At 64.1% G+C, this 26216-nt stretch overlaps 5 protein-coding genes across 6 annotated transcripts; 4 read left to right on the plus strand and 1 right to left on the minus strand.

Annotated features, from left to right (window-relative positions):
• Positions 1–609: 609 nt before the first annotated feature.
• MAN2A2 (mannosidase alpha class 2A member 2) lies at positions 610–7122 on the plus strand (the record flags this gene model as incomplete). 2 transcript variants are annotated; one of them, XM_079540679.1, is made up of 23 exons in its annotated part: positions 610–741; positions 861–1112; positions 1219–1363; positions 1457–1628; positions 1718–1845; positions 1933–2106; positions 2405–2591; positions 2675–2852; positions 2987–3189; positions 3260–3442; positions 3627–3741; positions 3854–3921; positions 4063–4228; positions 4337–4573; positions 4666–4788; positions 4885–4999; positions 5084–5217; positions 5302–5443; positions 5522–5655; positions 5891–5968; positions 6220–6411; positions 6497–6607; positions 6970–7122. In XM_079540679.1, 23 exons carry the CDS (start codon positions 610–612, stop codon positions 7120–7122), a joined length of 3522 nt encoding a protein of 1173 aa, XP_079396805.1. The 2 variants fall into 2 exon arrangements, with proteins under 2 accessions (XP_079396805.1, XP_079396806.1); XM_079540680.1 differs by lacking the exon at positions 5891–5968.
• A 1255-nt stretch (positions 7123–8377) lies between these two features.
• Positions 8378–9208, plus strand: LOC306950723 (protein shisa-like-1; the record flags this gene model as incomplete). Its single annotated transcript, XM_079541083.1, has 3 exons — positions 8378–8396; positions 8467–8941; positions 9016–9208. 3 exons carry the CDS (start codon positions 8378–8380, stop codon positions 9206–9208), a joined length of 687 nt encoding a protein of 228 aa, XP_079397209.1.
• Positions 9209–9700: 492 nt separating this feature from the next.
• UNC45A (unc-45 myosin chaperone A) lies at positions 9701–15779 on the plus strand (the record flags this gene model as incomplete). The annotated part of the gene is made up of 19 exons (XM_079540881.1): positions 9701–9853; positions 10363–10399; positions 10501–10676; positions 10775–10867; positions 11124–11291; positions 11528–11696; positions 11923–12093; positions 12228–12399; positions 12644–12944; positions 13092–13186; positions 13270–13411; positions 13612–13752; positions 13946–14073; positions 14263–14329; positions 14447–14560; positions 14835–14950; positions 15047–15164; positions 15240–15395; positions 15498–15779. Exons 3-19 carry the CDS (start codon positions 10665–10667, stop codon positions 15777–15779), a joined length of 2445 nt encoding a protein of 814 aa, XP_079397007.1. The 5' UTR covers positions 9701–9853; positions 10363–10399; positions 10501–10664.
• A 223-nt stretch (positions 15780–16002) lies between these two features.
• RCCD1 (RCC1 domain containing 1) lies at positions 16003–19139 on the plus strand (the record flags this gene model as incomplete). Its single annotated transcript, XM_079540849.1, has 7 exons — positions 16003–16153; positions 16271–16622; positions 18195–18316; positions 18393–18497; positions 18564–18707; positions 18777–18806; positions 18901–19139. The coding sequence occupies 7 exons, from the start codon at positions 16003–16005 to the stop codon at positions 19137–19139; spliced, it is 1143 nt and encodes a 380-aa protein (XP_079396975.1).
• A 1146-nt stretch (positions 19140–20285) lies between these two features.
• PRC1 (protein regulator of cytokinesis 1) lies at positions 20286–25893 on the minus strand (the record flags this gene model as incomplete). The annotated part of the gene is made up of 14 exons (XM_079541084.1): positions 20286–20363; positions 21566–21751; positions 22128–22238; positions 22559–22669; positions 22983–23129; positions 23292–23387; positions 23591–23727; positions 23853–24000; positions 24261–24410; positions 24653–24823; positions 24905–25138; positions 25390–25512; positions 25589–25721; positions 25805–25893. The coding sequence occupies 14 exons, from the start codon at positions 25891–25893 to the stop codon at positions 20286–20288; spliced, it is 1914 nt and encodes a 637-aa protein (XP_079397210.1).
• Positions 25894–26216: the final 323 nt, after the last annotated feature.

Raw genomic sequence — 26216 nt, forward strand, 5'->3', positions numbered from 1 at the left:
CGGGGCCGCAGCGCCGCGTCCCGGCGGGCGGGTGGGCGGAGCGGCGGGCGGGGTTTGGCCCATCGCGGCCGCGGCAGCCGGCGGAGGCCGGGCGCGATGTGAGGACGGGGCCGGGCCGCGGAGCCGCGCAGGGTAAGCGCGGGGCGGAGGGGGGGAACCGCGCCGCACGGCTCCGGCCCGGCCCGGCCCCCCGCGGGCCGCCCCCCGCCCTTCCGTTCCGTCCCTGCGCCGGGGCTGCGGGACTCCCGCTCCGCCCGCCCCCTCTCCCGGCTCCGGCCCTGCTGCGGGCCGCACGGCCCCGGCCCCGGCCCCGGCCCCCCCGACCGCCCGGCTCCCCCGGCGCAGCCTCTGGGTCCCCCGCTCCCCGCCCCGCCGCGGCTGAGGGCCGGCCCTGAACGGGGGCCGCGTTCTGCCTTCGGCGCGGCGTCAGCCGCTATAAATACCCCGGATCGGACTGAGCGGGACGCAAAGGGCACGGGCGGGGGAGGGGGAGGCGGCACCGGGGGTCCCGGCGGGCGGGGCCGCGGCTACGGCGAGGCGGACGCGTCCGGAGCCGGGGCTGCCCCTGCGCCCTCCGCCCGCACCAGGTGCGTCCCGCGGCGCTGCGGGATGAAGCTGAAGAAGCAGGTGACGGTGTGTGGGGCTGCCATCTTCTGCGTGGCCGTCTTCTCCCTCTACCTGATGCTGGACCGCGTGCAGCACGACCCCGCGCGCCACCAGAGCGGGGGGAACTTCCCCCGGGTGAGCGGCTGCGGGGCGGGCGGGGATCGTGCGGGTCGGGGCTCCGCCGCTGCGGGGATCGTGCGGGCCGGGAGCTCCGGGGCAGAACACCGCGCTGACCGCGGCGCCCGCGTCCCCAGAGCCAGATCTCGGTGCTGCAGAACCGCATCGAGCAGCTGGAGCAGCTGCTGGAGGAGAACCACGAGATCATCAGCCACATCAAGGACTCGGTGCTGGAGCTGACGGCACACGCCGACGGGCAGCCCGCGCCGCCCCGTCGCGACAACGGCTCCTGGACGCTGCCCCCCGAGAGCCGCCCCAGCTTCCTCGCCGTCTCCCCGCAGGACTGCCAGTTTGCCCTGGGGGCCAAAGGCGAGAGCCCCGACCTGCAGGTGAGGGCCGTGGGGGGGCTCCGCAGCGCTCCGTGCGGGGAGAGGGCAGCCCGGCGGCTGCACGCTGCTGGGGGCTGCGGTCTATCCTGAGCTCTCTCCCCGGCAGATGCTGGCCGTTTACTCCCTGCTGCCCTTCGACAACCAGGACGGCGGTGTTTGGAAGCAGGGCTTCGACATCACCTACGAGCCCAGTGAGTGGGACGCTGAGCCTCTGCAGGTGTTCGTGGTGCCGCACTCCCACAATGACCCTGGTGAGAAGTGGGGTGAAAGCAGGTGTAGGGGAGGAGCCATCCAGCTCCTACTGTGCCCGGTAGGCCCCTGTGACCACCCCCTTGTGCTGGCAGGCTGGATCAAGACCTTTGACAAGTACTACTACGACCAGACGCAGCACATCCTCAACAGCATGGTGCTGAAGATGCAGGAGGACCCACGCCGACGCTTCATCTGGTCTGAGATCTCCTTCTTCTCCAAGTGGTGGGATAACATCAGTGCTCAGAAGCGGGCTGCAGTGCGGAGGTAGGGCCCACACTCCCTGTCCGTGCCCTGAGGAGGGCTCTGCCGCGGCTCACTGCAGTGCTGACCGTGTCCCTGGGTGTCCTTTGCAGGCTGGTGGGAAATGGGCAGCTGGAGATGGTGACGGGTGGCTGGGTGATGCCCGACGAGGCGAATTCCCACTACTTTGCCATGATTGACCAGCTAATTGAGGGGCACCAGTGGCTGGAGAAGAACATTGGTGAGAGCTGAGCAGGACGCAGGGCAGGAGGAGTGGGGTGCTGGGGGGGGCTGTCCATGAGGGGTGCTGATGGTCCCTGTTCCCCAGGTGTGACACCGCGCTCGGGCTGGGCTGTCGACCCCTTTGGGTACAGCTCCACCATGCCCTACCTGTTGAAGCGCTCCAACCTGACAGGCATGGTCATCCAGCGTGTGCACTATGCCATCAAGAAGCACTTTGCTGCCAGCCAGAACCTGGAGTTCATGTGGAGACAGACGTGGGGTGAGGGGCTGCTGGGGAAGTGGCCGTGGTGGGGGGACCTGCAGGAGTGGTGGCAGCTGGGAAAAGCTGCTGACCGCTGTCACGCGTGGCTGGGGAGTGGAGTGCAGGGCAGCAGGGGCTCTGCTACTCAGTGGTTTTGCTCTGTGGAACGGCCCCACGGTGACACCTGAATGAGCCATTGGCAGATCTTGTGTGCCACATCGCTGTGCCCCCACACGCTCCGTGTGTTCTGGGCCCTCTGCTAGGAGACAGCAGAGGGAGAGCCATTGCTGATGCTTGTCTGCCCTTGGTCCTGCAGACCCGGACTCCAGCACTGACATCTTCTGCCACATGATGCCGTTCTACAGCTACGACGTGCCCCACACCTGCGGGCCAGACCCCAAAATCTGCTGCCAGTTTGACTTTAAGCGCCTACCAGGCGGCCGCATCAACTGTCCCTGGAAGGTGCCGCCCCGCGCCATCACGGAGGCCAACGTGGCGGAGCGGTGAGTGCTGTGAGTGCAGGGCTGAGCAGCACCGAGCCGCACCTCCGGCCGGCGGCCGGCCTCACGCCCTGACCCCACGGCAGAGCTCAGCTCCTGCTGGACCAGTACCGCAAGAAGTCCAAGCTGTACCGCAGCAAAGTGCTGCTGGTGCCCCTGGGAGACGATTTCCGCTACGACAAACCGCAGGAGTGGGACGCCCAGTTCCTCAACTACCAGCGCATCTTTGACTTCCTCAACGCCCAGCCCCAGCTCCACGTGCAGGCAGGTGCAGGGGGGCCGGGCGGCCCATGGGGCAGAGCTGGGGAGCAGTGTCGTGGGGAATGCAGGCGGGGGTGGGCAGCGGGAGGAGCCCCCGCAGCTCTGCATCACGCTCAGAGCTGTGTGCCGTCCCGCAGGCGCAGTTTGGGACGCTGTCCGACTACTTTGATGCGCTGTACAAGAAGGCGGGCATCGTGCCGGGGATGAGGCCACCCGGGTTCCCAGTGCTGAGCGGGGATTTCTTCTCCTACGCGGACCGGGAGGACCACTACTGGACGGGCTACTACACCTCCCGGCCCTTCTACAAGAGTCTGGACCGCGTGCTGGAGGCACACCTCCGGTGAGGGCTCAGAGGGGGCCGGGGGGGCCGGTACCAGGGCAGGGCTGGGGATGACACTGTCTCTGCACAGGGGGGCAGAGCTCCTGTTCAGCCTGGCATTGGCCCACGCGCGCCGCGCCGGCGCCGACAGCCACTATCCGCTGTCCGACTACAGCCTACTGAGCAGCGCCCGCCGCAACCTGGGGCTCTTCCAGCACCACGACGCCATCACCGGCACCGCCAAGGAGGCCGTGGTGGTTGACTATGGAGTGCGGTGCGTGCGGGTGGCAGGGCACGGCCCCAGGGTCTGTCTTGGGCAGGGGCCAGTGCACGTGGGGCTGGGTAGGGGAATGGGAGTGGGAATGGGAATGGGAATGGGAATGGGAATGGGAATGGGAATGGGAATGGGAATGGGGGCCCATGGGTTGTGGCTCACTCTGCACAGTACTGTGCCCCAGGCTGCTGCATTCCCTCACCAACTTGAAGCGTGTAATCATCAATGCTGCACATTACCTGGTGCTGGGGGACAAGGACACGTACCGCTATGACCCCGCCACGCTTTTCCTCAGTGCGGTGAGCTGCACTGCCTGCCTGATGTGGGCTGGGGGCTCTGGGGAAGTGTCACGTCCCTGAGCCAGGCTGGGCTCACAGGGACCCCCTGGCTGTGACTCACACCTCTCCTCAGGATGACACGCGACTCAATCAGGACTCGCTCCCAGAAAGAACAGTTGTCAAACTGGATGCCTCGCCACGGTAGGGCTGCGTCTTGCTGCCTGAAGCTGGGTCTTGTGTTTGGGGTTTATGGGCATATGGCACCGCTGGGTGCTGCAGAGCACGGGGCACACAGAATGCCATGAGCTGAGTGTGGCCATCCCGTGCAACCCCACCCCACAGATTCCTGGTGGTGTTCAACCCACTGGAGCAGGAACGCCTGAGCCTGGTGCCTCTGCTGGTGAACTCTCCACACGTGCGTGTGCTGTCTGAGAACGGGCAGCCGCTGCCTGCCCAGCTCTCTGCACACTGGAGCTCTGCCACCGATGCGATGCCTGACACCTATCAGGTAGGGGGTGCCCTGCTGCCCACTGTTGCCACGGGGCCCAGCCCTGCTGGCAGCAGCACTCGAGTGCCCTCCATGGAGCTGCTGGCTCAGGGCTCCTGCTGCCCACAGCTCTCCATCCTCGCCCGCCTGCCTGCATTGGGGCTGCGTGTGCTGCAGCTGCAGAAGTCCTTTGATGGCCACAGCACGCTGCAGTCCTCTGTGCGTCTGTACCTGCACGGCCGGGACGTGACTGTGCGCCAGCAGGAGGCTGTCCCCGTGCAGGTCTTCCCGGCCGCCCCTGATGACTTCTGCCTGGAGAGTCAGCACCTGCGTAGCTGCTTCTCGGGCAGCTCAGGCCTGCTGCAGGTGGGTGCAGGTCCAAAGATTGAAAGAGGGTGGGTGCCTCAGCGCTGCCTCATGTGAGGGGAGCTCATTGCTGTGCCACCTTCACCCTGCAGAGCCTCCGCTGCGCTGGGGAGGAGCGGGAGCAGCGGGTGAGCACTGAGTTCTTCATCTACGGCACCCGGACTTCCAAGGACAAAAGCGGAGCCTATCTCTTCCTGCCTGATGGCGAGGCCAAGGTACGGGGCTCTCTGGGGAGCGTGGCTGGCAGACGTGCCCACAGCCATAAGATAGTCCTGGAGCAGCAGACTCAGCACAGCCCTCCTTCCCCACAGCCCTACACCCCCAAGGACCCCCCCATTGTGCGAGTGACAGAAGGTCCGCTCTTCTCTGAGGTCTCCAGCTACTACCAGCATGTCCAGACCGTGGTGCGACTCTACAATGTGCCAGGTGAGATGATGCGAGGCTGTGAAAGGGAGGTCCGGGGCGTGGGGAGATTCTGCCCACAGGGCCCACCCTCACTGCTGCCCGCAGGGGTGGAGGGGCTGTCCCTGGACGTGTCATGCCTGGTGGACATCCGTGACCATGTCAACAAGGAGCTGGCCATGCGCTTCAGCACCAACATCGAGAGCGACGACACCTTCTTCACAGACCTCAACGGCTTCCAGGTGTGCCAGCAGGCTGGGGAGGGATGGAGTTGCCCACAGGGACGGTGCCCTGCTGCTGAGCCCCCTGACCCCATCCCTCGGCAGATCCAGCCCCGCAGGTACCAGCAGAAGCTGCCGCTGCAGGCCAACTTCTACCCCATGCCTGCCATGGCCTACATCCAGGACACGCAGAGCCGCCTGACGCTGCACACAGCGCAGGCCCTGGGGGTCTCCAGCCTGGGCAGTGGTGAGGCAGGGCTGTGGGGCTGTCGGGGCCATGCAGGGCGGCCGGCCGGTGCTGAGCCGGGGCATGGGCTCTTTGCAGGCCAGCTGGAGGTGATCCTGGACCGGCGCCTCATGCAGGATGACAACCGAGGCCTGGGCCAAGGGCTGAAAGACAACAAACGGACCTGCAACCGTTTCCGCCTCCTCCTGGAGCGCCGCAGCAGCGCCAGCAAGGTGCCTGGGCAGGGTGTGGGGGTCACGCAGTGTCGCTCAGAGCCTGTGGTGGTGTGGAACACATGGGCACCAGTGTGTGGATGGCTGCAGGGTATGCGGCCGTGCCCAGGGTGTGTGTGGGGGGGGTGGGATGGCTGTCCTGCTGCGGGGGCATGCTGTCATCACGCTGCTCATCGTGGTGTTCTCGTCCTGTCACCTCGTTGCTCTCCATCCTTGCACACTTTCACCCGTTCAGAGCTCCAGCTTCTTTTCCAAACTGGCCTCCGTGCTTAAAGCCTTGGGCTTCCCTGGCTCCAGGACCGGCAGCCCTGAGGTAACGGCCGGCCCGGCCTCACCGTTGCTCCCAGTCTCGTGCACTAGCTGCTAGCCTCTAGCCTAGCCGGCCCGTAGCGGTTTGTAGTCCGACCATCAGGCTGCACGGCCTGCGGCCATTTGGGTGACGAGGAGGGAGAGGCTGCGCATGGCGGGGGGTCCGGGTGCCTGGTGCCGGTTCTCTAAGGAGCTGGAGGCCCCGTGGCCCCGGCACTGCAGCCGCACTGCCAGTGCTGACTGTGCTTCTTGCAGGTACAGGACGGCCGCCCAGTCAGCTTCCCCTCGCTGCTGAGCCACCTCACCTCCATGCATCTGAATGCCGAGGCCCTGGTCCTGCCGGTGGCTCAGCAGCCGGCCCTGCCGGCCCTGCGCTCTTTCGCACCCCTCTCCACAACCCTCCCCTGCGACTTCCACATCCTCAACCTGCGGACGCTGCAGGCAGAGGTGAGTCGTGGCCCTGTGCTGCGTGAGGACGGGTGACCCTTGGGCTGTTGCTGCCCAGTGTCGTGCCTTTCCCATGCTCCTGCAGGACGACTCGCTGCCCTCGGCTGAGGCGGCCCTGATTCTGCACCGCAAAGGCTTTGACTGCAGTCTGGAGGCCAAGAATCTGGGATTTAACTGCACCACCAGCCAGGGCCAGGTAGGAGATGCACTGGGGCGCTCTGCTGTGCTTGCCACAAGCATGCTGTTCTCCAGCCAAGCCAGGGTAGGGGCAGGAGAGGCCTTCAGACCCCTAGCACCAACATCCCAGAATTGTTGGCTGTTCAAAGGTCCCACGCTGCAGCACCCAGCCAGCTCTGCCCTTTGCCCAAGCAAAACTGCAGGATGCAAAGCAGGGGTCTGGGGCCTTGTATGGGCACTACATTCCGCAATGAGGAAGGGCAGAGCCTGGGCAGGGTCAACATGGTGCCCTGGGTGCAGAGGGGATGGGCAGCTGCTGGTAGGCATGGTGTGGGGCTGCCCGTCCTGCTCATCAGCAGCACCCCACTTGTCTCTCCATAGCTGGCACTGGGCAGCCTGTTCCAGGGGCTGGAGCTGAACTCCCTGCAGCCCACATCGCTGACCCTGATGTACCCGCTGGGCACAGCCTCCAACAGCACCAACATCCAGCTGAATCCCATGGAAATCGCCACTTTCCGCATCCGCCTGGGGTAGTGCCTGTCAGAGTAGGATGGGAGCAGAGTGGCTGCACGGCGTGGGAGCAGCAGTGCCAGCACAGCCCACAGAGACCTGGCTACATGGCCCACAGCAGGCGATTGGTGCTCAGCAGGAGGTGCCAGACCTGCAGAGGCTGCTACCTTCTTATTTATTAGTTCTGTGTCCTCAGATAGATTTCAATGAACTGCCGTGGCAGGGCTGCACAGAGGCTTCTGGATTCTGGGCACAGAGGGCATGGGCTGGGCGCTACTTGGAGCGGAGAAGGGTGACAGTGGGTCAGCATGACGGACTCTGCCTTGCTGTGTTTGCACAGCTGCCTGGGATGGCGCCCACCTAGAGCCTGGCTACCACAGCACAGCAACACGCAGGTACCAGGGGCCAGGCAGGCACTGTGGACTGGAACCTGAGCTCACCTGGAGCTTGTAGGAAATATGAGTCTGTTTCCAAGAGCCCTGGCCTGCGTCTGGTCTGTGCTTCTCACACCAGTGGGGCTGGTGAATGGGGATGGGGCAGACCTTGCTCCTGCGTACTGGTGGCGCTGCCAAACCCATCTGTTCCGTGGGGCCTCCGAGGCTGCAATAAGCTGCACTGTGTCCCGTTGCTGTGGATGCTGCACTCTGTGCCCCCTCTGGGGCTGATTATTATTGCTGGGGTGCTGCTGGGGAGGGCTGTGGTGCCCTCAAGGAAGGCCGGGCAAGGAGCTGGTGCTGGCTGAGCTCCTCGTTTTGCACCACACCACTCAGCACATGACCTGCACGGGGTGCAGAGCCACAGGATGAGGGGCTATTGGGCACAGAGCTTAGGGCTCTGGCCATGGGGTGCAGCTGGGGCGATGCCAGGAGGCTGGTCCTGCCCATCCACAGGCACCCAGCAGCGGCTCTGTCACCGCCCAGCTAGTGGCACGGCTTGGGGGGGAGCCAGGGGTAGGCTGCCCTGCTGCCTGAGGCTGTGGCACAGCGTGCCCACCACCCTGCACCGCTGCCCAGCCCACAGCCCTCAGCCATGAGCCCAGCAGGGCCAAGTGCCTGACTGGCACGGTCAGGGCTGTGTCCCGCTGCAGGGTGGGCATGGTGCCCTTGGCCCCTTGCACAGCCCTAAGAAGCTCATTAGCGATGCTCCCGCCTCCTGCCCACCGTCCCTGTGGAGCAGGGCACTAAGTGCAGGCTCTAATGGTTGCGAGGCTCCTGATGGGCCGCGCTGGAGGCGGGCGCAGGAAGGGCTGCGGTTTCTGCCTCAGCTGCCTCACCCCAGTATGGCGGGGAAGATGCTGGGTGGGCTCCTGCTCCTCGCTGCAGCTCCTGGCGTCCTTGGCACAGGTATGGCCTCTTGCCCGCCTCGTAGGTGGGGGCAGGAGCCACGCATCCCCCGCGCTGCTCCTGGGCTGCATCCCCTGGGTGTTCCCCGCGTCCCCGGGCGGAGCCGTGCCGGTCAGGGCCGGGGGACGATGGTCTGCACTGGGGGTGCTGGTCGTGGTGCAGAAGCTGGTCCTGGGCAGCACGTGGGGTGGGAAGAACTGGGGGAACCGGAGCTGGGCCAGGGCTGCTCCCGCCTGCATTAGCTCACACAGGCGCTACGCCCCCGGCCCCGCTGCTGCCACCGCAGCCTCTTTACAGAAGCTGCACCTGTGTGAGGGCTATGCGGGCCCTGACGGCCGCTACCACCCCGGCTTCTACTGCCCACGCCTGACGGACCCGGCCACGCACCGCTACTGCTGCCAGCCCGGCCCCCACGCCCTCAAGGGCTGCTGCTCACGGCTGCGCGTGGAAGCGCTCACCGGGCTCAACATCAGCGGGCTGCCCGCGCCCGGCCTGCTGCGGTGAGCGGGGCTGCGGGGCGGTGCGGGGCGGTGGCGCCGAGGAGTGCCCGGTGCTGATCGTCCCCGCCCCGCAGGCACCCCCTGGCGCTGCCCTTCGTGGGGCTCTACGGGCTGCTCGTGCTGCTCCTCGTGGCCCTCGACCTCGCCCACTTCTACCGCACCCAGCGCTGCGCCCTCGGCCGCCGCCTGCCCCGTGCCCGCTGCCTGCCCTGCCGCTCCCCCAGCCCCGCAGCCGCGGCACCGCGCGCTGCCGGCGGAGGGGCGTAGGGTCCCGGTGCCCAGTGCGGGGTGGGGGAGGGCAGAAAAGGGGCACGGGGAGGGAGGGGGGAACGAGGGGATAAAGGGGCCGGGGGGGGGCGGCGGGGTGGGGGCACACGTGGGCATCTCGGGGGGGGGGGGCAAGGAGGCGCGCGGGGTCACGGCGGGTCGCGCCTGGGGTCACGGGGGGGCGCTCTCACGAGGCCGCACGTGGCCGGCGAGCGCACCGCCGGGCCGCAGGGGGGCGCTGCAGGCCCTGCGTCGCCACACCGCCGACGCCCTCCGTCACGTGACGTGGAGTCGCCGTCCGGGTTCCCCCGGCGACGGGCGGTGACGTCACGGGCGTGGCGAGAGCGGCGAGATGGAGGAGGCGGTGAGGGAGCGCCGGGCCGGGGGGCGGAACGGGGCGGCCGGGGGAACGGGGCCACCGCGGGGCCTCGTCGGGCTCCATGCGGGTCTCGGACTCTGCTCTATGCCGTCCGGTGCCGTTGGCAGGTGACGGCGGGGCAGCTCCGGGAGCGCGGCAACGCGCTGTTCCAGGCCGGGGATCACGGCGCGGCCCTCGCCGCCTACACGCGGGCGCTGAGCCTCTGCCAGGCCGAGCCGGAGCGCGCCGTGCTGCACCGCAACCGCGCCGCGTGTTACCTGAAACTGGTGAGAGCGGCAGAGCGGGGAGCTGCCCGGCGGGACGGGGCGGGACGGGACGGGCTCGGCTCTGTGCAGCGCTGCCCGGCGGGCCCCGGGACGGGCCATCTTCCCTCTGCGCCTCTTTTCTCCCGGCCCCGCTGGTGGCTGATGTTCTGCCCCACTGAGCTGCTGTTTGTGTCGGGGGCTGCGGGTGCCCTGGGTTGCTCCTCGGGCGGCCCCGGATCTCTGGTTTCCTGTCGGGTTTGTGGGGCAGAGTGCGGTGAGCTGCAGGGGCTCGGGTAGGGGCTCAAGAAGTGTCGAGGCGACGGGGACTGTTGGGGACAACGGCCGTGCTGTGGGAGGGGCAGGCATGCTGCTGTGCTGCTTTCCAGCGCTCCATGGCATTGTTTCCATCCCTAAACTCCGCGGCTGTTTCCTTGCTCCTTCTTTCCGAAGCAGTGGGCACAGCGGGTGGAGGTGAGTGCAGCCACCATGGCAGCGTGCTGAGATTTCCTTCTCACCGACTCTCTTTGCAGGAGGATTATGCCAAGGCAGAGGCAGATGCATCTAAAGGTACTGTCAGGTGTGGCAGGGGACCACCTTCCACACGCTGCTCCCTGGGGCGGGCTGGAGCAGTGCGGGGCCTCTGTGATGGCTCCCTCACTCCTCTGCAGCCATTGAAGCCGATGGCCGGGATGTGAAGGCGCTGTTCCGTCGGAGTCAGGCACTGCAGAAGTTGGGCCGTTTGGACCAGGCTGTCAGCGACCTGCAGAGGTGTGTGAGCCTGGAGCCCAAGAACAAAGCCTTCCAGGAGGCCCTGCGCGCCCTGGGGAGCAGCATGCATGAGAAGGTGAGGAGTGGGTGGTGCGGGGGCTGCTGTGTGCCCTCTGGGTGCAGTAGGTTCAAGGGAGCAGCGAGGGCTGAGCTGCGCTTCCCAATGTGCCTCAGATGAAGACCATGTCCTGTACGGACTCGAAGGTGGAACAGATGTTTCAGATTTTGCTGGATCCCCAAGAAAAGGATGTGGACAGGAAGCAAAAGGTCTGAACTCCAGGACACACAAGGTGGCTTGGGTGGAAAGAACTGTACTCTCAGGTCAGCGCTGCTGGCTGAACTTTTCTGTCCTCTGGAGGTTGGGCTTCCTGCCAGCAGAATGCCATCCTTGGAGACTGGGAGTGGTGATTGGGTGCTTGTGGCTGCTTTGGCTGCCCTGTGGGCTCCCTGCTGGTGAGTTCCCTGTGTGCAGGGAGCTCTGTTCTGGTGGGCTGGTGACCCCAATGCACCTCTCCTTTTGCAGGCTGCGCAGAACCTGATTGTACTGGCACGAGAAGAGGCTGGGGCAGAGAAAATATTCCAGAGTGACGGAGTGCGGCTCCTGACGCAGCTGCTTGACACAGCCAAGGCTGACTTGATGCTGGCGGCCCTGCGCACCCTGGTGGGGCTGTGCTCTGGGCACCGCTCCCGGGTAGGTTACACCAGAGCCCAGCTCTCCTGTGTGAGGAATCCCGGAGCAGGGGGTGTCCACACTGGGAAGGCTGTGAAGTTTGTCAGGCCAGGGAACATTGCTGTCTGTGTCAGGCCACAGCCTGACAGTGGAGCTTTGATTTGTTAGTTGCCAGGCTTGAGCTGTCAGAGCTGATAAGGTGCTGGGGAGTGCCAGTTTCCTCAGTCTCCTGAAAACGCCTCTGCTTCCACCTACAGTCCATGGCCATCTTGACAGAGCTGGGGTCCTCGCGTCTTTCAGCAGTGCTGGGTGTGGAGCACGAGCAGGTTTCCTTGGCTGCTTGCAACCTCCTGCATGTGATGTTCGATTCTCTGAAGGAGGGGATGCAGAAGGACTTCCGTGGCAAGGAGGATGCAGTGGTGCTGGGTGAGTGCCTGCTGCCCCAGCTGGCTGACGTGGTGCAGGGAGGACCGAGGGAGCTTTGTCCTGCTGCTTACATTGCCGCAGCTCCCTTCCATGGGGCCTGGATTAATGTGACCTTGAGATGGGAGTCAGGAGCCCCTTGTCCCGACAGCGTGGCTTGCCAGCCTTACTGTGATGGGGTGAGGCCTGTGTGCAGGGCACTGACTGCTGGCACTGTCTCTCCTGGAAGATTCCTCCAAGGAACAGAAAGTGCTGATCAAGGACCTCCTGGAGCTGCTATCTCTGGAAGGGGCCTCTGCTCACGGCCGTGACAATGCCCTTAACTTGCTCATCAAGGTGGTGCCCAGGAAGTCACCAAAGGATATCAACAACAGCATGAGCCTTTGGGTGATCGACCAGGGTGAGTGAAACAGGCTGCACCTCACTGGGGCAGCACATCCCTCTGCCTTGGGGTGCTGTGTGCTTTGGTTCTGCAAGGCACCTGCGCACCCCTCTTTGCACCTCATCGGGCACCTGAGCTCTAGGTGCTCCTAGGCCTGAAGAAGATCCTGGAGGTGGGAAGCACTGTGTGTGGGGCTCCGGGCAGCCTGCCTGTGACAGAGAACAGCAGGATGAGTGCCTCGGTCCTTCTGAGTAAGCTTTATGATGACCTGAAATGCGATGCCGAGAGGGAGAACTTCCACCACCTGTGTGAGGACTATGTGAGGTGAGCCTGGGGTTCCCTGGGGCTGCATAGGACCGAGTCCTCGGTCAGGAGCTTTTTGCTGCTGTTTCTGTCTCCGCTGTAAGTGACAGCACTCCTATTTCTGAACTTCTTGCTTTTACTGGTGAAAGTGGAGTGCAGACCACCTGCGACCTGCAGAGCTTGGGGTCTGTCAGGGTAGGGCTGCGAGGGGCTGGAGGCAGCGTTCCGGATCAGCCTCGTCCTTCTGAATGTTCTTCCACTGCAGGAGCTGGTTCGAGGGGCAGGAGCTGGCTGGGAAGCTGCGGGCCATCCAGACAGTGTCGTGCCTGCTGCAGGGCCCCTCGGAAGCTGGGAACAGGGTGCTGGAGCTGGAGGGGATCATGGACAGCATTCTGTCCCTCTGCGCCTCCGTCCGCGAGGCCCACCAGCTGGTAGCAGTGGAGGCTCTGATCCACGCCGCTGACAAGGCCAAGCGTGCCTCCTTCATCACTGCCAACGGGGTCAGCCTGCTCAAAGAGATCTACAAGCACAGCGAGAGGGACAGCATCCGCATCCGTGCGCTGGTGGTGAGCGCAGCGGGGCGGGAGGAGCGGCTGCACCGAGCTGCTGGGCAGGGCTGGGCTTTGCTGCCATCTTTACTGGCTGGGGGCTCTTACAGCTCCGTCTGGGACATCGCGGCCTTCCCTGCTCTGACGCTCTGCTTCTGGCCACAGGGGCTGTGCAAGCTGGGATCTGCTGGAGGCACCGACTTCAGCATGAAGCAGTTTGCCGAGGGCTCCACGATGAAATTAGCCAAGCAGTGCCGCAAGTGAGTGCTGAGAACTGTGGGCTGTGATGGGAGCAGGAGCTGGGCGGGCGCTGCAGCGTGGGCTGACGGGGGCCATCTTGCAGGTGGCTGTGCAATGAGGCCATTGATGCCGGCACGCGGCGCTGGGCTGTGGAGGGCCTGGCTTACCTCACATTTGATGCTGACGTCAAGGAGGAGTTTGTAGAGGACAAGGCAGCGATGCAGGCCATGTTTCAGCTGACAAAGGTGATTGCTGAGCACTGTGGTGGGGGGACCTGTGTCGGGGGAATACTGGTGCTGGAGGAATGTGTCCACCTGCCCCTCCTGCTGGAGAGGGTCGTGGGGCTGTGGCTGGGGTGTGTGGAGGGGCCTGGTGCTGCTGACTGGGCTCAAGCCCACGTATGTCCCCTGCCGTGGCTGCAATCAGTGCTCGGTTACCTTTGCAGTCAGAAGATAGGAGCGTTCTCTATGCTGTTGCTTCCACGCTGGTGAACTGCACCAACAGCTACGACCACGAGGAGCCAGACCCACAGATGCTGGAGCTGGCCAAGTATGCCAAGCAGCACATTCCAGAGCAGCACCCCAAGGTGAGGGAGCATGGCTGGTGGCTGATCTCAGGAGCTGTGGGGACCCACAGCCCCACAGGAAAATGTGTGGGTGGGACAGAGGTGTCTGAAGGTACCGCCTTGATGCCTCTGGGGAGCTGAGCATGGTCAGGTAGCAGCAGCAGCAAGTTGTGTGCCAGTTCCAAAGTGAGTGGTGGTCCTGCCTCTGGGACAGGACAAGCCAGACTTTGTGAAGCGACGCGTGCGGAAGCTGCTGACGGCTGGTGTGGTGTCTGCTCTGGCCTGTGTGGTGAAGAGTGAGAACCCAGCACTGACCAACTCCTGTCGGGAGCTGATCTCCAGGTATGGGGCAGAGCATGGTGGGAGCTGCCTTGAGTTTGCCCTGCCTGCAGGCTTGGTGCTTCTGGTGAACCCAGGCTTCTGGGAGCAGAAGGGGGTGTGTGGGCATCCAGTAGTGCTTGGGCTCAGTGTCAGGTACTGGGTGGTGCTGGTGCAGGTCCTCAGTTCCAACTACTGCTGCCCTGTCTGCAGGGTGTTCTTGGCCCTGGTGGCAGAGGCAGAGGACCGAGGCGGTGTGGTCGCACAGGGAGGAGGAAAGGTGAGCTGACGGGTGCTACGGTGCCCCTGGCCTGCTCTATGGGAGGTCTGGAACTCATACATGAGCCTGGGAGCAGCTGAGGCTGCTGTGACCTGGCTGATGCATCTTCATCTGCAGGCTCTCATCCCCCTGTCCCTGGAGGGCACCGAAGTGGGGCAGACCAAGGCAGCTCAGGCCCTGGCAAAGATCACCATCACCTCCAACCCTGAGATGGCGTTCCCTGGAGAGCGGGTCGGTGTCACGGCTGTGGGCTGGGGAATGGACCCGCCCAAGGGACGGTCGGAGTATTGCAGGGCAGCAGGAGGGGCTGTGATGGAGCCTTGCTGCTGCTGCTGCAGACAGACACCTGTCTGCCTGGGGAGGCGTTGGGCTGAGGAGGCGCAGTGGTCTCCATAGCGGCCTAACCTTCTAGGCCTAGTTGTGTGAGCTCCTCTGCCATTCTACTGTGCTCAGCCCCTGCTCTGCCAGGGGCAGAGTTTGAGCCCTGTGCTGCTGTCTTCCACAGATCTACGAGGTGGTCCGGCCCCTGGTCAGCCTGCTGCACCTCCAGCGCTCAGGCCTGGAGAACTTTGAGGGGCTGATGGCACTGACCAACCTGGCTGGCATCAGTGAGCGGCTGCGGTATGGGCGTGGGGCAGGGGCTGTGCTGTTCCGGCTGGGGGAAGAGGGCACGGGGCCAGCACAGGGCGCGAGGCGCTTACTGCTGCCTTGCCGCAGGCAGAAGATCCTGAAGGAGAGGGCTGTGCCCATGATCGAGGGATACATGTTTGAAGAGCACGAGCTGATCCGCCTGGCTGCTACCGAGTGCATGTGCAACATGGCCATGAGCAAGGAGGTGAGGGCCGTCTGGGCCGAGGGCGCGCAGCCCCCACTGTGCGGCGCCGCACTGTGAGCCCCCCCTCGCCTGCAGGTGCAGGAGCTGTTCCTGGACGAGGGCAGCGACCGCCTGAAGCTGATGGTTCTGTACAGCGGGGAGGAGGACGAGAAGCTGCGGCGGGCGGCCTCGGGGACGCTGGCCATGCTGACAGCGCTGCACCCCCCCATCTGCAAGAGGATCCCGCGGGTGGTGAGTGTGGGGGCTGCCTGCGTGCGTCCCCGGGCCCCCGGGCTGCCCGCGGGGGCGCCCTCTGCCCTGCGGCTCGGGGTGGGGGGGGTGCCGCTCTCTGAGCGCGTCACGCCGTGCCCGCAGACGGTGCACTGGCTGGAGATCCTGCAGGCGCTGCTGCTGAGCCCCAGCGCCGAGCTGCAGCACCGCGGGGCCGTGGTGGTGATGAACATGATGGCGGCGGCGCGGGAGGTGGCCGAGCAGCTCATCGCCAGCGAGATGCTGGAGATCCTGTCGGTGCTGGCCAAGGACGAGGACAAACCCCGAGTGGCGCAGGCGGCCCAGCAGAGCCTGGAGCGGGCTGTGTCGTACGGCCTCATCGAGCCCAACCCGCGCCAGCAGTGATGCTGCCCCACTCGGGCTCACCGCGCTGCTCGGGTCCGCCTGCGGGGGGGCGGCACACCGCAACGCTGGGGCCGCGCCTCCGCCACCGCCACCGCCTGTGCCTTGCCGGGCTTCCGGCGCCGCACGACGCACTAAAGCTGCTCTTTAACGACGGCTCCGCCTCCCGTCCCTCCGGCCCCGCCTGCTCCCTTCCGCCGCCCTCCATGTTCTTCCCCCCCCCGCCATGGCGGCTCAGCGCCGCTCCTGGTTCTTGTTCGGCCTCAGCGCCGAGGAGGCGGCGGGGGATGCGGGGCCGGGGCGGCACCGCCTGGAGCCGAGCGGCGACGGCATCCGCCGCGTGTGGCCCGCGTGGAGCTACGCGGTGCTGGAGACGGGTGAGCCCCCCCCCGGCCCCGAGTCTCCTGTGCGGTGCCGTCCTCCGACTCCCCTCGGTGCTCGGTTCCCCACGGGGTTCGGACCTTCCCGGGCCGCTGACCCCGCCGCTCCCGCAGGCTCCGGGCTGGAGGTGCTCAGCGCGGGGCGGCGGCGGCGGCTGCCCGAGGACTGCGAGGCGGCGCTGCCGTCGGAGACGCACGCGGTGCTGCTGAGGGGGGCGGCGGTCGAGGCGTGGCCCCGCGCCGCGGTGCTGCGGGGAGAGCTGCGGGGAGAGCCCGCGTGGAGCCGAGCGCTGCCGCCGGGATCGCGGCCCGCGCTGCCGCTGCTGCCGGACGGCTTCGTGGCCCCGCGGCCGCCCTTCTACACGGCGCTGCCCGGAGCGCTGCCGCTCCGCGCGTTGGCGCTGGGACACGAACACGTCGTGGGGCTGGGAGCGGCCGGGGAGGTGTACGGCTGGGGAGGCGGCAGGTGAGCGGGGCTGCGGGGGGTGCGGGGCGGAGGTGCGGCGGAGCCGTGCGGCCGCGTGGGTTCGGGGCTCCGTGGCGGCCGTGGGTTATTCGGCGCTATCAGATAACGAAGCGATCACCTGCTTAGGGAGCCGGCCGAGCGGTAAGCGCACCCGTTAGCAACCCGAGCTCCCGCTGTTCCTCGTGCTGCTGCTACACATAAACACTGACTGCAATGAGTAACTTCGGTCTCGGTTCTTCGTTGCGCCCTGCAGACTCTGAGTGCCCCGCTGGGGCCCGGCGTGGCTCTGGGTCGGGGGGGGGGCGCTGCCCGCGCTGGGCTCGAGGTGCCGCTGTTGTGCCCAGCAGCGCTATGGGAAGGTTGGGTTGTTGATCTCTGTGCCGCTTCCACGAGACAAGGCCTTGGGGATGATTCTCGGCATTCAGCAGCGCGGTGCCAGCTGGACCGGCTCCTCCTGCAGCACTCGGGGTCGGTGCAGTGCAGTTTGGTGGCTGTTGTCATAGGCAGCGGTTGTCATAGCAGACAGCGCTGTTAGCTCAGTGCTGCTTGCATTTATGGATATTAACATTGCTGTTTCCTTTCCATTAAAGGAAAGGTTTCTGCCCCTGGTTTGTGTATTTCAGAAGGCGGTGAGGCGCCCGAGCTCTGGGCACAGAGCCGTGCTGGGCCTGGGCAGCTGCAGCCGTGTGGGGCTGACAGCACTGCCCTCAGCAGCCCTCACCCAAATCTGATCGCTGTCTTTTCCCCAACCTGTGTGGTAACTGTTGAGTCACGGCCTGACCCACCGATAATCACCTGGGGAAAGGACCGGTCAGCCCTGGGAGCACAGGTGAAGGCAGATCAGCTGTGGGACAGGAAGGGGTGCAGCCTGACTGCGCCTCTCTTAGAGCTCATTTAAGGGCTGATGCCACTGGGGAGGGATGTCTGCTTGGAGATCCGTCCCTGGTGGAGTTCTCCTCATGAGCCCAGACCTTCAGGAACAGGAATGGGTGAGCACTTTCCTTTTTCTTTGTGACACCATTCCATTGGTCCCTTTGCTACCACACTCCTGTATTGCCCTTCCACCTCACTGGTGTTTCTGATTGTAACACCAACCCTTCTCTCCAAATGGACTTCTTGGTTTAGTAAAGCCCTTTCTGCTTCAGCAGCAGTTGTGACAATCACAGCCTCTGCTGCTTTGCTGTACGCCATGTGCTCGGTGCAGCTGCAGCCGTGTCCCGGCGCTGTGCTTAGCACTGCTGCCTTCAGCTGCCTGCTGGCCAGTGCTGCCTCCAGCTGAGCCCAAACCCGGCCCAGCAGGGAATCCCCCCCTCCAGGTCTGAACCCAGGGGCTGAAGGGGGAGGCTGCTCGGAAGGAAGCTCAGACAGCAGCGGTGAGATCAGGGAGCGATGTGTAAACTCAGGGCTTGCTTCACTGTTGTGTCACGCATCACTGGGTTGCACATAGCTACTGCACTGTCAGCCCCTGAGGGCTGAGCTGCACACAGCTGCAGAGGGGCAGCAGGCATGGGGCGAGGGGTGGTGGGGGAGGCGTGTGCCTGCGCCCTTCTGTCTGTCCGTGTCTCCCTGCAGGCACGGGCAGCTCGGCCACGGCAGCCTGGAATCCGAGCAGCAGCCGCGGCTGGTGGAGGCTCTGGGCGGTCTGCCCGTGAGGGCGGTGGCAGCTGGCGGGTGGCACTCGGCCTGTATCAGCGGTGAGGGGCTCGGCGCTGCCCGGGGGCACGGGGTGGCAGCTCGTGCCGTGCCCTGAGCGGGACGCGTCCTCTGCAGATGGCGGAGACCTCTACGTGTGGGGCTGGAACGAGTCGGGCCAACTGGGGCTGCCCTCCCGGGCGGTGGCGGAAGAGCAGGCAGAGGATGAGGACGTGGGTGCAGGTGAGGACGCCGGGGGGCCGCGGCAGCGCTGGGCTCATCTGTGGGGCTGAGCAGTGCTGTGCGCAGGGCCCGAAGAGCCGCCGCTGCCTGAGGAGCCGCCAGGCCCTGCCTTCATCTCCATCCAGGCCTTCCCGGCCCTGCTGGACCTCCCGCTGGAGCCGGCGGTGGCTGCAGTGAGCTGCGGCTCACGGCACACGGCTGCGGTCACACGTGAGTGCCGGGGGTGGGGGGGGGTCCTGCTGCCCCGGCTGGGGGCTGATGGCACCGTCCTGATTGCAGGAGGCGGAGAGCTGTACACCTGGGGCTGGGGTAAGGCTTTGGTTTCACTCCTTTATTGCTCACTTTGGGGTGCTGCCTCAGGGGCGAATCCCTCAGCCCCCAGTCTGCACTGCTCTGCCCGCAGGTAAATACGGGCAGCTCGGGCACGGGGCCCGTGCCAGCTGTGACCAGCCACGGCGTGTGGAGCAGCTCTGGGCTGAGGGGCTGCGGGCGCAGGAGGTGGTGTGCGGGCCCTGGAGCACGTATGTCTGTGTCCTGCAGCAGGGAGGGACGCGGGGCTCCCCCCTGCCCTGCACGGCCCCAGCCCTGCAAGCTGGAACTGAGCTCAGGAGCTGCCAGGAGGAGCTCAGCCCCCGTCCTTGAGCTCAGTGCTGGAGCGGTGCTGCTGCCCATTGCGGCCCAGCGAGGGGCTGCTGCTGAAGATGAGGCAGGATGAACGTATTTATTAAATGTAATTCTTTTGTAACAGCGGCAGTAGTGCTTGATGGTGCTTACAAAGGAGGGCTCCTGTCTGCCAGAGACCCCGGAGTGACAAGAGGGGAGGGGGAAGCGCCCAGCCCTCACTCTGCCCCCTCCAGGCTCTGTGAAGAGATTTTGGTCATCCCAACAAACACACGGACAGCAGTGGCTATATGTACAGATATGATTATTCTCATCAACAGTATATACAGTTACAGAGTAAGGAGACAGAACTTCGGGTGTAAGTAACAGCAGGCGGGGGGCTGTAGTGATAACAAGGTGCAAATTAGTCACGATCAAGGACTGAGCTAAGAAAGGTGCAAACTACCAACCATGCTGTTGTACTGTGAATGCAGCTGGAGCAGAACAGGGGAAGGGGCAGCACTGGAGGCTGTTGGCTTTGGTCCTACTACAGCTCAAGTAGCTGCTGGGACTGTGCCTCCAGTCCCAACCCCTGCACGTTTCAGGAAGGGCAGAGGATGCAAGGAAGCAGGGTGCTGAGCTCCAGGAGCACGGGGCAGCTGCAGGACACAGGTGCCCACGCTGCCTTCCTAGGCGAGATGATATGCTGAGGCCAGGCTGGAGCCTGAGGGAAACCTCAGCTAAAGCAAGCCTTGGCTGAAGCACAGCTGATGTGATGGTGACAGAGGAAGACCCTGAGAGACAGTAGCTACAGGCACTGGGGGAGGAAGGTATCTGTGCTTGGTCCTGTCTGTCCCTGTGCACACTCAGCAAGGCAGAGCCCTGAGCCCTTGCACCACCAGCCCACTGGGTTGCAGCATCCACTACTAGACCACCCCCAGACTGTCTTCAAACCTTAAATCTTTAATCTTTAATCAACTATTTGCAAGAGTTCCCCAAATAAAAACAAAATTTTAGAAGTGTCCCTTCCAGCTGCTGCCCTCACAGGTGGGAACCCCCCCACGCGGCAGAGCCAGGCTGGCAGGGGTGCTTGCTAAAATTAAACTGAGAGCAGCGGCCCCAGGGGCCAGGAGCTGCCAGAACAGTGACTCACTATGACTACAGAGAGCTGGAGCCCAAGGCAGCACCTCAGCAGAAGGCATGGGTGGTGGTGGAGTTGAGGATGCGGGAGCTGGTATCACACCTGGAGGCCTTTGAGAGTTCACGCTGTGGATACAAGAAGCAGAGAGAGGGATGAGGGGGGGGAGAGGGTAGCTGTGCCAAGGGCCACAGAGACAAAGCTGCTGCTGTTTGTTTGAGAAGACAAGGCCCTGCCCTCTTGCTTTAGGACACAGGAGGATTTGCTCCTAATAGCTGGGAGAGAACTGGGAGCATCCCAGAAGCACTGGTACATAGTCCTGCAGCTGGCAGCGCACACACTGCTGGTCCTGGGCAGCTCAGCCCCAACCTGGTGTCCCTCAGCTGCAGGGAGGGGAAGCAAGAGCGCAGGCAGGGGATGGGCGCAAATGGCAACATGCAGCTGCAGAAGGGAGCTCTGCAGGACCCTGCCTCTGCCCAGCAGGAGCCAAACACATGCATGGGAGCAGGACTTGGTGTCAGGGCAGCTTCAGCACTTGCTCAACTGCCATGGGGAGTGACGCTTACATCTGTACGAGGCAGAAGAGGTCAGTGCTTGGACATCAAAGTCTGAGGCCTCGGGGCAGCAAAGCTCCATCCCACAGCAGAGATCACCCACCTCCACACCCCTGGGAGCCTCTGCTCACCCAGCACACCTCATGCCCGCAGAACAAGCGGCACAGGGATCTCTCCCCCTGGGCTGAGAGCACAGCACGTGCACTGATGAAGCCGTGCAGGCTGCAGGAAAAGGCTCCCACCCTCCCTTCTCCCCATGACTGTTAGTACAGTGACAGAGCGCTGCTGCTGCCAGCTACCCAGGCCTCTCTGGGCTGGGATGGGACATGCCCTCCATGACACATTGCTTCAAACCACGTGGAGGTTCTCTGCTAAGCAGCTGGGAGCAGACCCAGGTCTGGAGGGCGGCTGCATTACTACAGCAGGGCTATGCAGGAGGCCTGGCACAACGGGCCGTGTCAAAGGCACAGCTCTGCTCCTGCAGGGGCAGGCGGGAGCCAAGCATCACCATCTTCCTGTGTAAATATCAGATCCCCACTGGGCTGCTCAGGGCCTGCACACGATGGAGCAGCGCTCGGCCTCGGCCACCAAACTTCAACTGAAGTTCCTGACAACAGTCAGCAGCTGGTGCCGTGGGTGCTGGCAGGAGCAGCTGCTCTGCGCAGGGCAGAGGTTGGGCTGTGCACAGCGGTGGCCCTGCGGTGCTCTGGGAGGAGCAGAAGCACAGCCTGGGTGCAGCCCAGTGAGGGGAGGCACGTTCAGAAGAGGTGAATTACCGCAAACTCAGAATAGGTGCTGGCAACAGAATTAACGCTGTGGTTACGCTGGGCAGGGGCTGCGGGGCTGCACCCACCGCTCAGGGTGGTTCCGTTCAGCTGCGACAGGTTCTCCTTGTTCCGCTCCCTGTGTCCGGGCCGGGGGGGCTTCGCAGCCACGCGGATGGGGGTCCGAGCCTGGCCAAGCTGTGGGACGAGAGGCGGAGTGGGAGCTGAGGCAGCCTGCAGCAGTGCTGGACTTGCAGCTGCTGCCCTGCACTTCAAGCTCCTAAAACCCTGCATCATAGGTCTGTGACCCGGAAACAGCAGAAGTATGGGTTGGAGGAAGACTTCCTGCATGCTACCGCTCTCCTTTTAATTTGGGCGGTATTGGTCCCCCAGAACATCCTACCAGCAGCATGGCTGACCAGCAGAGCAGGTACCAGCAGAGCAGCCTTTGTGGCCCAGGAGCACAGCTGTGCAGCTGAGCACAAGCTGCCCTGGCAGTGTCACACAGCAGCGTGGCACAGCAGTGCTGCACCAACCCACCCTGTGAGCAGGGAAGCTCCACAAAGCCTCTCACCTTCCCTCCAGAGGGTGGCAGCCGAGACGTTGGTGAATGGAAGAGAGTTGCCCCAAAAGCTGAACGAATGGTGCTGTTGGGAGTGGCCGTGGAGAGGGAAGTGCCATTGAGCTGGAGGAAAGCAGAGCATACGGAGCGTGAGGGGATGCTCACACCAGGAAAACCACGGCGGAAGCACTGGCTGCAGAGCAGGGTGACGGATCCCATTGTCCCCACAGAGAACAGAGATGCCTGCAGCCCACCCCCTGTACCCATTTACAGCATAAGATTCTTTTACGCTGCTGCTGCAATAAGCCTGGGCCCTTCTGGCATCACTGTGAGACTAAATCCAGAGGGAGGGCTCTAAACACCTTTATTCTCACAGTACTTGTCTAGCTCAAGCCCTGGTCGGGTCTCAGCCAAGCACTCCATGCCCAGCACAGGCAGTTTACCTTCCTTACTTTGCCAGGCGTGTGGGGGCCAAGCACTCGACGCTTGATCGGAGTCCTTGGGGTGCTCCCATACATCATCTCCGTCTCAATCTGGCGGCTTTTCTTCAGGTGCTGTGTGAAAGACCTACGTCACCGATCTGAGCAGAGGAGCAGAACACAGCTGGCTGCACAGCGCCACGGAACTCCAACACTCAGTGCTGGGGAAGGACAGGCGCAAACACTACAGGTCTGCAGCAGCTGGGGCTCAACACAGATGCAGGCAGCCACCTGCCCTGCTGTTTGAAGAAGGCGACCACACAGAGCCAGAAAAGAGCAGGAGGAGCCCCTCTGCCCCAGGGAGCTGGCAGCGAACCTGGGCTGGAACTGCTCTCCCTGCCAACAGCTCGGTGCCAAGCCCCGACAGCACGGTCAGCTCTGCACTCACCCGCTCCTGTTTCTCCTTCTCTTTCTCCATGTGATACAGCTGCCACTGCTCTGTCACATACTCCATGAACTGCTGTCCCTTCACCAGGAAAGGCTCCTCACGCTCCTGCTCCCAGGCCTGGATCCTGCTTTCAAGCTCCTCCTGCAGCTGCTCAGGACAGGAGGGCAGTGTAGGAGGCGTCGTACTGGTCGTGGGCAGCTCCCTGCCCACAGACAGCCCTTGCTGGCGCTCCAAGCGCTGTGCTTCTCCCTGGTCAGTGTTACCTGTGCCTATTCAGGACTACAGCTTTTTCTCCAGGTCTGTACCCACCTTGGAAAGAGTCTTCTGCAGTTTTGCTCGCTGCTTCTCTTCTTTCAGCAGGCTCCCCCCACGGTTGGAGAAGCGGCTGGGGTCAGCTGTTTTCCTCTAGCACAGAGAAGTCAGGAGATAATGAGATGGGGCCCAGCCTCACTGCCCAGCACTCCCCTAGGCCCTCGAGGAAGTCACCTTAGCGGTGCAACACACCTGCACAAGCTCTGCACCTTGGGTCACACTGGTGCTCCAGGCACAGCATCCCATTCCCTCACCAACCCCTATGCACAGCCCAGAGATGTAGCACTACCCAATACCTCCAGCTCCAGAAACAGCTTCCAGTTTTCATCCCATTTCTGAACAGCCTCAAACAGCTCCTTGTGTGTTTCGTAGTAGCTTTTCACCTTCCTCACCTCAATATCATGGAGCTGGAGCAAGGCCTCTGTATAATCCTCTGGAGAGACACAGCAGCACGTTCAGGAAGCACCCAGGATCCCCGCACCACTCAGCAGCCCTTTTTGGCAGCAGGCCTGCTGAGCTCCCTCAAGGGAGTCAGTTACAGGAAGAGCCACCACCCACCATCGTGATAGGGACTGAAGGCGTCCCTCTGCTCCTGGCTGTAGAAGCATTTGTCCCAGTATTTAGCCAGCTCCACGCGGATCGCCTGAACCACAGACTTCATGTTCTGCAGCTTCAGCTCCTCCAGACGGTCTACTTCCAGCTTCAGCTGCCAACACAACCACAGCACAGACTCAGAGAGGAAGAATAGAAGAGCAAGACCAATGTAAGTTCTGCGCAGTCCACCTCTAGCGAGCCAACCATCAGCACCAACTCCCAGCTCTCTGTCCTTGAAGGCAGGATTTAGTCTGCTCACATTACGCCTGACTGCTGGAAGCTGCTCCTCCACTCCAGATGAGCAAACAAGTGAACCCCAGAGCTGCCCTGCCCTTACCCTCCCACTCCCAAATGCCATCAGGTGGTTCTTACAGCTTCTCTGGTTTTCGCTTTGGACCCGGTCATGTGCACTGCGAAAGACTGTCTCTCCTCCTCAGGAACCTGCAGCCTTTCCCAGAGCTCAGTGATTCTGGAGCGCAGCTCTGCACACATGGCTTCGTTCAGCGCCCGCCGCGCTTCCAGCTGCAGAGGGAAAGCGTGAGTTCAGCACTGCCTCAGCCTGGCGCTGAGGGATGCAAGGAGGCCGTTCACAGACCGCAGCTCTCACACCCCCTCTCACCCCCCAGCACTTCCAAGCAAAAGCTTCTAGAAGTACATTCTAACACACAGGCTTCCTACAAACAAAACAGCCTTCACAGTGTGCTGCCAGGCAGCCTCCGCAGTGCCGTCAGTCGTGGCAGGGCCAGCTCAGCATGCCAACATACCTGCTGCAGCAGGCTCTGGAGGTTAGCGATGTTATCCGTGGACAAGCAGAAGGCCTCCTCATCCTCACACACCACGTCCCGCTCGAAGCTGGTGTCAGGGCTGTGCTCCAGCTCCGCCATGCAGAAGATGACCTGCCGCTTGATGCTGACAAATTCTTCTTGCCGTCGCTCCTGTAGGTGAGGAGCCCCATGAAGACCCAGTGGGTGCCTTCCGACCCTCCCTCCCCAGAGGTCCAGGCCCCTCCTGCTCACCTTCTCGGCGCTGAGGGAGGCCACGTGCCGTCGGTAGCGGTCCAGCTCGTCCAGGCTGGGCACGGCGCTGTCATCAATGCTGAACAGGGACACGCAGAGAATGTCACACAGGTTCTTATCCTGTTCCTGCAGGGCCTGCAGTTCCTGCTTCCTATCCTTCTTCTGCTTCAGCAACACCTCCATGTGGAAACGCAAATCCTTCACCATCTGTAGGATGGTACTCCCCTCCTCTGTCTGAAAGAAGCCACGGATCAGGATCTGTTCTCTGCTGTGCTTTTTGGAAGTAACTCAGATACTCGGAAATCCTTGGGCGCAGAGCCGGGACGCAGCTCCAGAGCTCAGCAGGGCAGCCCCAGGACCCAGGCACAGCACTGCTTCCCGCCGGCCGCCTCACAACCGTCACCCAACGCCGGGGGAGGGGGGCAGAAAGCCTTCGGCTCGGCCCAGCTTGGGCGGGGGAGGCTGCGGAGAGCCGCGGCCCTCACCTGGAAGGGCTCCGCCTGCAGCTCCGCGCAGAGGCCCTCGATCTCCTTTCGGTATGCGGCGACGCTCCTCAGCAGCTGCTCCTTCAGGTGCTCCTCCTCCGCCACCATCATGTCCAGGAGGTTCTGCGGCACGGCACGCTCAGGGCACGCCGAGGCCGCCGCCGCCGCCGCCCCCCGCCCGGCCCGGCGCCCCGCTCACCTTGATGTGCTTCTTCACCGCGCCGGTGCGCTCCAGCCGCAGCTCCTCGGGGATGCCGATCTCCTCCCAGATGTCCCGCAGCGCCGAAAACGCGCGGTTCAGGCACGACACGGCCTCAGCCGCCAGCACCTCGCTACGGGCAGCGGGGCCTGAGCGGCACGACAGCCCGGGCCCGCCATCCCCCCGCGCCCAGCGGCCCAGAGCCCCGGCCCCGACCCCAACTCGCGGCTCCCGGCCCCGACCCCAACTCGCGGCTCGCGGCTCCCGGCCCCGTCCCGGCTCCCGGCCCCGCACCTCTTCCTCATGGCTCCGCTCTGCGCCACCACCGCCGCCGCCCGTCCAGGGCCGCCGATTCAAACTCGCCTCCCGGCGGCGCTCATTGGCTGAAGTGCCGCGACGGGTCCCGCCCACAACCGTCGCTCAGGTCCCGCCCCAAGCCGGGCGCCAGCCAATGGCGGCGAAACGCCTTCGGGGTTTCTACCAATCGCAAGCGAGAACGGCTACGCCAGGCCGCTCTGGGCACCGCTGCGCAGGCGCGGACTTTAACGCGGATCACGTGACCTGGAAACGTACGCGTCGCTCGGCTTCGAATGCCGCCCCAACGGCGCGGCGGCGTTTATTGAGCAGA

This window comes from Tetrao urogallus (genome assembly GCF_951394365.1).
Source record: "Tetrao urogallus genome assembly, chromosome: 11".
Classification (NCBI taxonomy): Eukaryota; Metazoa; Chordata; class Aves; order Galliformes; family Phasianidae; genus Tetrao; species Tetrao urogallus.